General features: G+C 36.5%; 1 protein-coding gene across 3 annotated transcripts in view; it reads left to right on the forward strand.

Annotated features, from left to right (window-relative positions):
- ASCC1 (activating signal cointegrator 1 complex subunit 1) overlaps positions 1 to 12,754 on the forward strand; it is a 92,007-nt gene that overhangs the window by 62,020 nt on the left and 17,233 nt on the right. For all 3 annotated transcript variants that reach the window (XM_065893845.1, XM_065893844.1, XM_065893846.1), the window contains one exon: positions 2,912 to 2,997. In XM_065893845.1, the coding sequence (XP_065749917.1) occupies positions 2,912 to 2,997 (86 nt within the window). The remainder of the gene's footprint in view (positions 1 to 2,911; positions 2,998 to 12,754) is intronic.

Below are 12,754 nucleotides of genomic sequence, written 5' to 3' on the forward strand. Positions count from 1 at the left end.
CCATATAATTCACCTATTTAAAGTATAGTGAGTAATGTAACCATTACCACAGTAAATTTTAGAACATTTTCATCACCCCAAAAAGAAACTCCATAGTTATTGGCAGTGACTCCCCGTTTTCCCCTTACTCTTCAGTCCTTAGGCACCACCAGTCTAATTTTTGTCCAATGAATTTGCCTTTTTTGCATATTTCATATAAATAGAATCATGCAATGTGTGATCTTCTGTGACTGACTTCTTTCACTTAGCATAATGTTTATAAGGTTCATCCATGTTATAACATGTATCAAATGTCATTCCTTTTTATTACCAAATAATAATCCATTGTATGGACATAACACATTTTATTTATCCATTCATCAACTGATGGACATTTCTGTTGTTTCCACTTTTTGGCTATTATGAATAATGCTGCTGTGAACATTTATGTATGTGTTTTTGTGTGGGCGTATGTTTTCATTTCTATTAGGTATATACTTAAGTGTGAAATTGCTGCATCATGATATCAGTATGTTTAACTTTCTGAGGAACTGCCAAACTGTTTTCCAGAGTGGCTGCACCATTTTACATTCCCACAAGCAGTACAGTAGTTCCCCCTTATCCGCGGGAGATACGTTCCAAGATCCCCAGTGGATGCCTGAAACTACATACCACATTCTGTATTTTTCCTATGCATACATACCTATGATAAAGTTTAATTTATAAATTAGGTGCAGTAAGAGATTAACAACTAATAATAAAATAGAAGAATTAAACGATATACTGTAATTAAAAGTATGTGAGTGCTGTCTGTCTCTCTCAGAATTTTTTATTGTACAAATGTAGTGCCTTTTCCATTTTCACTAAGCACTTACCATGCACTGTGACTGTAACTTTTGCAGTTTTTGAGGTGTGACAGCAAAACTAGTATGAATCTCTTTTTCCTTCTTCCTAATTTCACGGATAGAAGATTTGTTCTTAATGTAGATATTAGCAAACCTCAGCATATGATCTTTTTCTTTCCTTATTAAGTCAAGAACTTTCACCATTTCACTTAAAGGAAGCGCTTTATGGCTTTTCTTTGGCATATCCGAATTGCTGGCATCGTTATTCTTGCCTTTGGGGCCATTATTAAGTAAAATAAGGGTGACTTGATTACAAGCACTGCAATACCTTGACAGTCAGTCGGATAACAGAGAGGGTGGGATACGCTGGACAAAGGGATGACACTTTCTGGGTGGGACAGATCACGCTACTCAGAATGGTGCACAATTCAAAACTTAGGAATTGTTTATTTCTGGAATTTTCTATTTAATATTTTTGGACCTCGGTTGACCATGGGTAACTGAAACCATGGAAAGCAAGACCATGAATAAGGGGGGACGACAGTATATGAGGGTCTCAATTTCTCTACATCTTTATCTGCACTTGTTATTACTTTTTTATTATTGCCATCATTTGGGGTGTGAAGTGGTATCTCATTGTGACTTTGATTTACATTCCCCTTATGGCTAGTGCTACTTACAGATTTTGCACCTGTCATTAAACATTTTAATCTTCAGATTTCATTACTGCTTTTTTATTGACATTTACTTAGTATGAATTTACTTTAAATTTTCACATCTCCTTTTAACAAGGAACCTATTTTTAAGTTGTGAAATATGCATGGGATTGGGATCTTGGATTAAGAGAATAGTTCTCATTGGAAAAATTGTCCTGTAGGTACCCAGGTATAATTCCAGTGGGCTAGCTAAAATATATTATGTTCATGGAGTTAGCACTTTGGATGTATTTTATCAGTTCTGACGTAGTAATCTCCATACAATAAAAGAAGCTCCATACAATAAAAGAATCTCCATACAATAAAAGAATATACTCGGAAGTAGAAATACAAATTTTTTTTTTTCTTTTGCGGTACGCGGGCCTCTCACTGCTGTGGCCTCTCCCGTTGCGGAGCACGGGCTCCGGACGCGCAGGCTCAGCGGCCATGGCTCACGGGCCCAGCCGCCCCGCGGCATGTGGGATCTTCCCGGACCGGGGCACGAACCTGCGTCCCCTGCATCGGCAGGCGGACTCTCAACCACTGCGCCACCAGGGAAGCCCACAAATATTTTTGAGTGTCTGTTGATGGGCAGGAAAGGGTTGATATTTCAGAAAATATTCTGATAAATAATTTTTGAAGATGCTTTGAATTTTATATACTCTGGATTCTTCTCTGTCTTGTGTTTTTCTCTTGAAAAGGCTATAGAATACATTGTTTTGCTTTTACTTGCCAGTTATCCCTTTCCTTTGATATCCTTTTTTCTGCTGCATTTGAAGGACATCTTTTGGGATAAGCAAGCTAAATTAATGCGAGGAGTTAGAATACAGCTTTGATGAGGCTAAGGTCATAGATTTGCAAATTTCTGTGTAGAATGTCAGGATACCTTTGACTGCAACTGAAGAGGTTTTTCTCATTGGGGGGAGAGTCCTTAAATCAACCCAAAGCATAGTTGCCAGCATTTTTGACTAGTTAATGTGTGAACTTCTGTATATTTTTATGTATTTAGAAATGCATGCAGCTTATATAAAATCTTGGGGTTTTAGACTACAAGGAACCTTTGGAAATCACCTTGTCTTAACCTCTAACTTTGTAAATGAGGAACTGAGGTCCATAGAGGAGACATAAACTGCCTAAGAATATGGTTAGTTATGTAGTTTATATACAGTGAGTACTTGGACAGTGTTCAATGAATAAATATATATCAGTTGATGACAGAGCTGAGACTAGATGCTGGGTCTCTTGACTCATAGCCTGATGTATTTCCCTCCATATTATGTCACTTTCCAGGTAGTACATGAAGATCTTGCTAGTTGTCCCTGTAGAAGTCCAAGAGAAAACAGATACATAACCCAAGCTTCTCTTCTAACATTGTCTTTGGAATATTTACAGCTGAAGGCAGGTACAACCTCTACACAACAGATAGCAAATATGTCTTCAAGGAAAGAGAATCATTTGATGGCCGGAACATTTTGAAGGTCAGTATGAAGCAGAGTGAATTGGAAACCTTTGGCATGTGTCCTAAAATAAGGGAGGACAATAAGTGGTTCTCCTTTTAACAGTAAAGTATATTTTTCTCATATTTCCCATGAGGATTATTGATTGAAAGGACTGTTAAAATTGTTTTTCATTGTCCTAAAAGAGAAATCTTTTTTGACTTGTTAAAAGGCTGTTGGTATCTCTTAGAGTACTTGAAACTGATGATTTAAGAAACAAGTATAGTGACTATTTGGATCCATAGGAATAAGTTGATTTTAACCTTGTGAGTCTTGCTCTGTATTTTACCTCTGGAGGACTGAGTGTGCATTTTTTTAAGTGAAAAAGAATAGTTTGTCTTGTTCTAGTAGATTTTTCTCTTCACCCACAAAGTCGCTCTCCAAAGTTCCTGTATAATCTATTTTTACTCAGGAACAGCCCATGTACTAAAAGCTCGGTGGTCCATTTCTGACTGTTGAGGATTTGCTTCTGAGCGTTAAATTAACCTATGAAATTCAAATAAAAGGGGTTCTTTAGGATTGCATTTATCTTTCTACCACAGACCACGTTCTGTAACATCCACAGTTTATGCTCTCTCTATCAGGTTAACATACCATTGTGCCTCTGTGCAGAGAGAAACATAAGTTGATATCAAAAGAGAGGTTTTTGATTCTTCATTTTACTTGTTCTATAATGATGTAGGTCATACATTTTCAAGGCCATGGGTGTTTTTTGGAGCTGGGAGGGAGAGTATGTATATAATAACTTCAGAATAAGCTCTAGCTTTAAAAATGTTTTTTCTTTTTCCTTCCTTCCTTCCTCCATTCCCTTATCTTATCACTTGACAGTTTTGTTGCCCAATGCCTAATATGACCTCATTGCGTATAATTAATGACATCACTCTTCAGCAGCTGCAAGCTCCTCACTGCGAGCCCAACAGAGCAATGACAGCATTCACTTAGGCAGGCATTCCTGCCTTGTGGGGAAGGGGCTTTGCAGGGCTTTGTGGATTCCTTCTTTTACTTGATACCTTTTCTCTCTTTGAGTAATTTTCTTGTCTTCAAAGTAGCTATTGTAGATTTGGTTTGAGTGTCAAGCTGCTTATGAATTCAGTTGCAGTTTACTTATTTTCCCAGGCCACAGCTTCATTGTATGAATCTTTCTCCTCCTCTAGCTCATTTCCTGGGGCTTTTTAAATAATAGCATTAATTACTTTACTTTTTTGTTATTGTTAATTTGATTAAGAAAAAAACTAGGCGGATGGGGAAAGAAATCTGTTGGAATGACTCAAGCCAACTTGGTTCCTTTGAAATTAGAATTAAAGCCCAAAAGGTATGTTGATGCAAGTGGAGTGTGAGGTGCTTTAACATCTGTAAGAGGGAGGTAACAGCAGGGAGCCTGAGAAGTTGCTGTATGAACAGTATGGATCTCTCATTGAATATTTAATTTCTCTCATTCTGGAAAGTCAGTTTTCCATTTAAAGATGCTTGGCTTGGAAATCTTCCTAACCCACCCCAGTGATGACACGGCTGTAGCTCCCTCTAGTGTTGACAAAAGCTTGCTATAGTAGTTGTACCCTTACTGTTAAGGCCTAATTGGAATTTTAGAGCTGGGCCCAGCTAGGTACTTGGAAACTATTTAATCCAGTTCCTCATTTTACTCTCTAAGGGTGTGAGATCCAATATGGTTAAAATGTTTTGCCAAAGGTTAACGCTAGATAGTAGCAGAGTCTGAATCAGAACAAAAAGATCCAAAGCTCACAAGTTAGCAATGTCTCTACTCTTTTCCATAAAGATGCTCAGTGTTTAGGTAGAAATCAGTAGATTGAAACTGGGCCTATCTGAATTGTGAAAATATCTGACTAGACATAAATGTTGAGGCAATGGGTGTGCCAGTTAGTCTAAAACTGGCTAATTAAGAATTAGACTTTTGAGTTGAATATAATACTAACACCAACAGAAATACTTATTGACTGTATACCATCTGTCAGACTATGTGCCCTATAGATAAAAGTCATTATGATACAGTCCTTACCTTCCACGAGCTTCCTGTCTTTGAGAGATACAGCTGGTTAATAGGTAATTACCATATAAAATGATGGGGACAAATTATGAAATGGAGGGGAAGTACCTTTGAGCACAGGTAGTTGTAAAAAAGTATCTTTTGATAGAATTTCCAATATATTACTTTTTTTTGTAAACTTATTTATTTATTTTTGGCTGCATTGGGTTTCATTGTGGTGCATGGGCTTCTCATTGCAGCGGCCTCTCTTTTTGTGCAGCACGGGCTCTAGGCGTGTGGGCTTCAGTAGTTGTGACACGTGGGCTCTAGAGCACAGCCTCAGTAGTCGTGGCACACAGGCTTAGTTGCTCTGCAGCATGTGGGATCTTCCCAGACCAGGGCTCAAACCCGTGTCCCCTGCATTGGCAGGTAGATTCTTAACCACTGTGCCACCAGGGAAGTCCCCCCAGTATATTACTTTTTAATCATTAGTTCCACAAAATATAATCTTTCACTTACATTTAATCAAAGGAATTAACTTTTCTTTGAGAATAAAGATAAAATGTGGCATCCAACAACTAGCCCCCCAAACACACAAGCAGTAATAACTGTATTTATGAAGTAGCTATAGCAGCCCACTTTTTGGAATTACAAGACAAGTCTTTCTCAACTAGAACATTAGAACCCATGGCCCCTGAATCCCTTGCAAAAAAAAAATTTTTTTAACTGATGGATTATACATAGTTTTTGTACCAGATATAATTATTATGTTTAGAAAGGGAAAAAAATCACTTCATTAACAAGGTAGGAACTGACTTGGAATAAACAGAAAGGTTAACTGCATATGTGTACAGCATATTAACAGCTACATAGGTCAAGGATCAGGAATGCTGGTGATGGGAAGCAGCCTTGGAAAAAAATCAACTTCATCTGCTATTCAAAGAGAAACAAAACGAGAATGCAAGTCATTGCTCATTGCTGTAAGAATTTAATGAGTAACAGCCAATTGCTATTCTACTCCATGAAGAGAATTGGTCCTTTTGGCTTGGTGTAGTATTATGTGTTTCGGATGCCTTAATAAGAAAAAAAAAACTCCGACTCTTGGAGGTAGAAGCCACATTTTTCTTTTGTATAGCTCTTTTGAGAGTTGTTGCAGCTATTATAGACTAGTATCTGGTTATCCCTAGTTAAAATAAGAATTTTCTTACCCTAAGAAAGACTTTGAAAGAAGAACTGACAACTAAAGAATCATTCCGCGTGTTTTTCAAACCAGAAAAGGAATGTATTTAGTAGTAACATTTTTTTATGGAAGACTGACAGATAGCTCTGAAAGGAGGATATACAAGTGAAGAAGACCTAGGCCAAATTAATAGGATAGTGTCCTGTCAGAGGGTTTCCATTTCTCATCTAACAGATAGGAGCAAAGATGTAGTTTGTTTGTCTATAATGCAGTGATAAACTTGTAAATGGAGAAATCATGCTGATCTAAAGATGTAATGCAGGAAATAACTGCTCCCTCGCTAGCTAAAAGTAGAATGGTCATTAACTGCCAGTTTCTGGAGAGAGAAGTGGTCTTAATGGCAGTCTGTTTGGGGGACTTAATGAAATGGTCTTATGCAATCGAATCAGTATTCCAAGACTGTGCTCTCAGCAGATTGAATAGGGGTCCAGTAGTAACTGTTTAAAAGCATAGCTTCTAACTGCAAAGTGAAGAGGAGACATTAGAGCCCTAGGTTGTACTCACCAGAGATGATTTGGTATAAATAAAGGCACAATAATATATTTGGGAAGGAATAGACAGTACTATGGGTCCAAAATCAAAGGACACTGTGAAAGTGCCATTTCTTTAGATACTTAAAAGTCCTGGAACAAAGTGATGCTGGGAAGACTGGACAGCTTCATGTAGAAGAATGAAATTAGAACACTCCCTAACACCATACATAAAAATAAACTCAAAATGGATTAAAGACCTAAATGTAAGGCCAGAAACTATAAAACTCTTAGAGGAAAACGTAGGAAGAACGCTCTTTGACATAAATAACAGCAAGATCCTTTTTGACCCAACTCCTAGAGAAATGGAAATAAAAACAAAAATAAACAAATGGGACATAATGAAACTTAAAAGCTTTTGCACAGCAAAGGAAACCATAAACAAGACAAAAAGACAACCCTCAGAATGGGAGAAAATATTTGCAAATGAACCAACTGACAAAGGATTAATCTCCAAAATTTATAAGCAGCTCTTACAGCTCAATATCAAAAAAACAAACAATCCAATCCAAAGATGGGCAGAAGACCTAAATAGACATTTCTCCAAAGAAGATATACAGATTGCCAACAAACACATGAAAGGATGCTCAACATCACTAATCATTAGAGAAATGCAAGTCAAAACTACAATGAGGTATCACCTCACACCAGTCAGAATGGCCATCATCAAAAAATCTACAAACAATAAATGCTGGAGAGGGTGTGGAGAAAAGGGAACCCTCTTGCACTGTTGGTGGGAATGTAAATTTATACAGCCACTATGGAGAGCAGTATGGAGGTTCCTTAAAAAACTAGAAATAGAACTACCATACGACCCAGCAATCCCACTACTGGGCATATACCCTGAGAAAACCATAATTCAAAAAGAGTCATGTACCACAATGTTCATTGCAGCTCTATTTACAATAGTCAGGACATGGAAGCAGCCTAAGTGTCCATCAACAGATGAATGGATAAAGAAGATGTGGCACATATATACAATGGAATATTACTCAGCCATAAAAAGAAGTGAAATTGAGTTATTTGTAGTGAGGTGGATGGACCTAGAGTCTGTCATACAGAGTGAAGTAAGTCAGAAAGAGAAAAACAAATACTGTATGCTAACACATATATATGGAATCTAAAAAAAAAAAAAGGTTCTGAAGAACCTAGGGGCAGGACAGGAATAAAGACGCAGACATAGAGAATGGACTTGAGGACACGGGGAGGGGGAAGGGTAAGCTGGACGAAGTGAGAGAGTGGCATGGACATATATACACTACCAAATGTAAAATAGATAGCTAGTGGAAAGCAGTCACATAGCACTGGGAGATCATCTCGGTGCTTTGTGACCACCTAGAGGGGTGGGATAAGGAGGGTGGGGGGGAGACGCAAGAGGGAGGGAATATGGGGATATATGTATATGCATAGCTGATTCACTTTGTTACACAGTAGAAATTAACACAACATTGTAAAGCAATTATACTGCAATAAAGATGCTAAAAAAAATCCTGGAACATATAAAGCAAGTAAAAAAAGAGATGAATTTTTTTTTATATATAAGAATATTTAAATTTAGAGAAAGAGGGAATTGGCAGTATTTAACTATATTAATATTTAATAGTACTTTATCTGAAAATATGTTTTAAATCTAGCTAGGTACATTGAGACTTTTCTTGAAAGATGTAAATGAGAGTAACTCAAGTATTTCATTCATTTTTGCTTTGCTCCATTGCTGCCTCTTAAAGTTCTTTAAAAGGACAGTTAGAATGAATGCATTTAAATGAGAGCTTTATTTAGTTTTCTTTACTTAGAGAAGTTTCTATAAAGGAAGCTGTTTAAAAATACATACTATTTATTCTCTTTGGTAAAAGTTCATAAAACATATGTGTACTTTTAAACAAATAATCATAAAGTGAACACTGTAACTACTACCAAGGTCAAGAAGCAGAATGTGCCTCACATGTCCTTCCCTGGCCAACTCTGTGGTCAATTTGTCCTAAGGTAACAAAGGCACAATTAAGTTCTTAAATACTCTTAGTGAAGAGGCTTGTTTTCAATGATTACTTGTTTCAGAGTATTAGAAGAATATTGAAAAGATGAATTTATTTTTTCAAGGGAAGAGAGATTAGATTGAGAACTCGGTAGTAATTTTTTAAAAAAAGATATTAATGACTACAGAGGAAGACTAGCATTTAGAAAGTATATTATTTCTAAGGAAGAAAATATTGTGTTTTTTATTATCCAATTCAGTATTAAGCCACGTTACATACTGTTCTTGAAAATTACTTCTTAGTCACATGGCTCTTCTTTAGAATTTTTTTTTTCAAAACTCACCTTTCGCAGAAAGCCTTTCCTTGAAAAATCTATCACTAAATGTTCCATTGCACTATTATATCACTATGAATAACAGCAAATTGAATGTAGAAAAAAGTTGCTATGTCTCATTACCACCGTAGCTATGGTGTCATTTTTACTACTTGATATTTCTATGACTTGAAATTTTTTTTTTTTTGGCCGCATTGCATGGCTTGCGGGATCTTAGTTCCCTGATCAGGGGATTGAACCTGGGCCCCAGCAGTGAAAGTGCCGAGTCCCAACCATTGGACTGCCAGGGAATTCCTGAAATTTTAATTTAAGTAAAATCACTAAGCAGGTGTCACTTTCTATTTAAGCTATTTATGCTTATACACTGTTGACATTTATTAACTTCACTTGGGCATACTAATATTTTGTAAGAGCTTTTATCCACAGCATTGGAAGCAATCACATCATTCTTGACAATCATGTAAAATAGGCAGCTTGTTAGAGGAGCAAATGTACAACTTTCTAGAGAATTTCACTTGGAAAATAAAAGCAAGATGTTGTGGAAAAGGCTTCTGTGAGAAGAGAGTTCATAGAAATAACATATATACTCACATATGTATATATTAATTAAGGATTGGAAGATAAAGCTAAGGAAATCTCTGGCAAAGTGGAGAGATAGAAAATATGAGGGGAAAATCTGACAAAGAGGATCCTCAGGCAGTGCAAAAATTAACTGTTAGGGTTCTAAAAGGAGAAAACAGACCTTGGAGTCTTGAACTTGGATGAAAGAGCCTCTGGACTGGTAGTGCTCCCAGGTACTTGGCAATAGTAAAGAAAAATCCTTTCTGGAAGAAAGTTCTATCACCCTCTGCCTAAAAGTATTCTTCCAAGGAACTTTTGCCCCCAAAACAGCCAATACACAAAGATAACTAGGCATATGAGGAAACCACTCACCATAAGCAAACAGACATCCAGAACTCATAAAGACATGAAATACTAGAATTATCAGACTTAGGCTAAAACAACTTTTTTATCAGGTAATTGGGAACTATTGCAAAGAAAAAGTGATGTAGCAGTTTTGAAAAGAACCAAGTAGAAATGCTAGAACTGTAAAAATGCAATAACTGAACTTAAGAGCTCAGTGGATGGGGTTTAGCAGGAAGTTAGCAAATTAGATAGAGCTGCAGAGGGAAGTAGTGAAGTGGAAATTGTCACAAGAAATTATCCAGCATGTTGCATGGGCAGAGGGGGAAGGTAAAAATTACAGATGAGAGAAAAAGAGACATATAGGATAGAGTGAGAAGATCTAATATACATTTAATTGGAGTCCCAGAAGGAGAGGAAAGAGAGAATGGGCCAGAGCTGATGAAAGACATCAACCTACAGATTAAGAAGCCAAATGAATTCCAAACAGTTATGTTGAGTGAGCCTATATTGCACTTTTCTTTCCTACAACTTGTGAGTGAATCATGGACGACATGAACTAAACTACTTTAAAAAGGCCCCAGCACTTTTTAAAATGAATGTCTAGAGTTTGTTGGCAGTATCCACATTACAAAGAACAAAACACAGGAAATCAGTGAAAGAATGCTTTTCTTAACGTAGGTTATAAAAAAAAAGAAAGAAGGGAAAAAGGTATCCAGGAATTCTCTTTACTATTTTTGTAACTTTTCTGAAAGACTGAAACTACATCATTGTAAAAAATTACAAAAAATAAAAGAAGATGGAAGACAGACATGCTCTTGGGAGGGGAATAGAACACTAACCATTTGTTATGGTTGTGGTTTTTTTTTTTAATAACCATCTTCCAGAAAAGTTTGTTGAAGTCTTGCCTATGTTTTGTTCCAGCGTTTAGGATAGATGTAACTTCTGTTAATTCCTGATCTTACTACAAAATTTGGCCCATTTGATTTCAAGGGGTATAAGAATTTAAGGTAAGGAACAACTTCCTGATTAGGATGTTTCATATTGAGCAAGCTACTAATAAGGTAGCTGCATCTTTCACTAGAATGTTTTTTGTTTTGTTTTATTTAAGAAAATAGAGTCCATTTCTCTTTAAAGCCATTCCTCCCACCAACATCCTTTTCAAACTATTCCATTTAATTCCATGAAACCTATCTGTCAGCTCTGTCATTACACTGAAACCGCACTGTAAAAAGGCACCAGTAGCCCCCTTTTGTCTAGTGCCTTAACCTACTTTAATTTTTTCCCAGTAACCACATTGAGAGTTTTAAGCCCTTTTCTCTTTCAAATGTTCTCTTCTCTTGGCTTCAGTGGCAGTTTTTTCCTTTTTCTGGTTCTACTTTTTTTTTAATTCACTGCCTTGTATGACTACTTCCTAAAGTTTTGTCCTTATCTCTCTATTTTTCTTTTACTGCAATCTTGTTCTATCCAAATCCTACTCATTCTTCAAAGTCCAGTACAGGTGTTACCTCCTCCATAATGGTAAGGACCATCCCAGTCTATGGCATGCTTTCACCTCTCAGTGCCTTCCCTCCTCTCCTTACTTTGTGCAGACACCATTCACATGCCTCTCAGCGCTTAGCAATGTCTTTTGTGCCTGGCAAGCATTCAGGAAGCTTTTTCTGGATTGGCTAACTAAAACTTTTTTCCGTAGAAATCAGAAATCTATAAATTTCCATAGAATCTTCCTTTGGCAGAAGAAAAGAAAAAGATTTTGATTGACAAAGGGGATATTTTTTGCCTCTTACTTGAAATTGTAACTCTCAGAGCAGGGTCCTGTAAGCTATGGTCTAAGGACCAAATTTGGCCTGTCCCCTGTTTTGTATGGCCCTCAAACTACGAATGGTGTTTATATTTTTTTAATGGTTGAAAAAAATTAAAAGAAGAATAATTTATGACATGTAAAAATTATATGCAATTCAAATATGAGGGTCTCTAAATAAAATTTTATTGGAACACAGTTGTCCTCATTTGTTTATGCACTGATTGCTTTTGTGCCACAGTACCAAAGTTAAGTAGTTGTGACGAACAACGTATGACCACCTGACCCCTTATGGAAAATGTTTGCTGACCACTGTCTTAAAGGTTAGTGTTTAGTTCAATTTTTTAATTTCACCCAGTGCCCTTTCTGCTTTATGATTAGATATGATGCTTGTATTTAATAGACCTTCAAGATATTTATGTCATAAATATTTAGTTAGCAGCAGTCAGTCCTATTGAATTTTCATTTACTTAACTCTTTTCTAGCAAATGTTTCTTTTTAAAAATTAGTTTACTAAATTCAAGAAAAGAGAGCCCCAAGTCAAATAAACCTGTAACTCATACTCACAACCCTCCATTAATAAGTGAAGTTCATTTTTCAGTTAAATTTGACTGCAACTTTATTACTTCACATCAGCAAGGTTCAGCTGATAGGAATAATAATGAGCTTGAATTTACATTTAAATTCCTTTTATTTCAAAATACATCCAAAAATAATTTTGTTTCTCTGTGGTGTGCACTAATTAACTTTAAACATGAACAGTGATTTATTTTGCATTTTCATTTATGCCTTATTACCGAATGTATTAATAAAAAGTATTGAATGAAAACTAAAGACCAGTGAACTTGTAAGTAAACCTGTGTTAATTTTAAAATTAGCATGAATAGGGCTTCCCTGGTGGTGCAGTGGTTAAGAATCCGCCTGCCAATGCAAGGGACACGGGTTCAAGCCCTGGTCCTGAAAGATCCCACATGCCG

This window comes from Phocoena phocoena, chromosome 16, assembly GCF_963924675.1.
Source record: "Phocoena phocoena chromosome 16, mPhoPho1.1, whole genome shotgun sequence".
In the NCBI taxonomy this organism is placed as follows: Eukaryota; Metazoa; Chordata; class Mammalia; order Artiodactyla; family Phocoenidae; genus Phocoena; species Phocoena phocoena.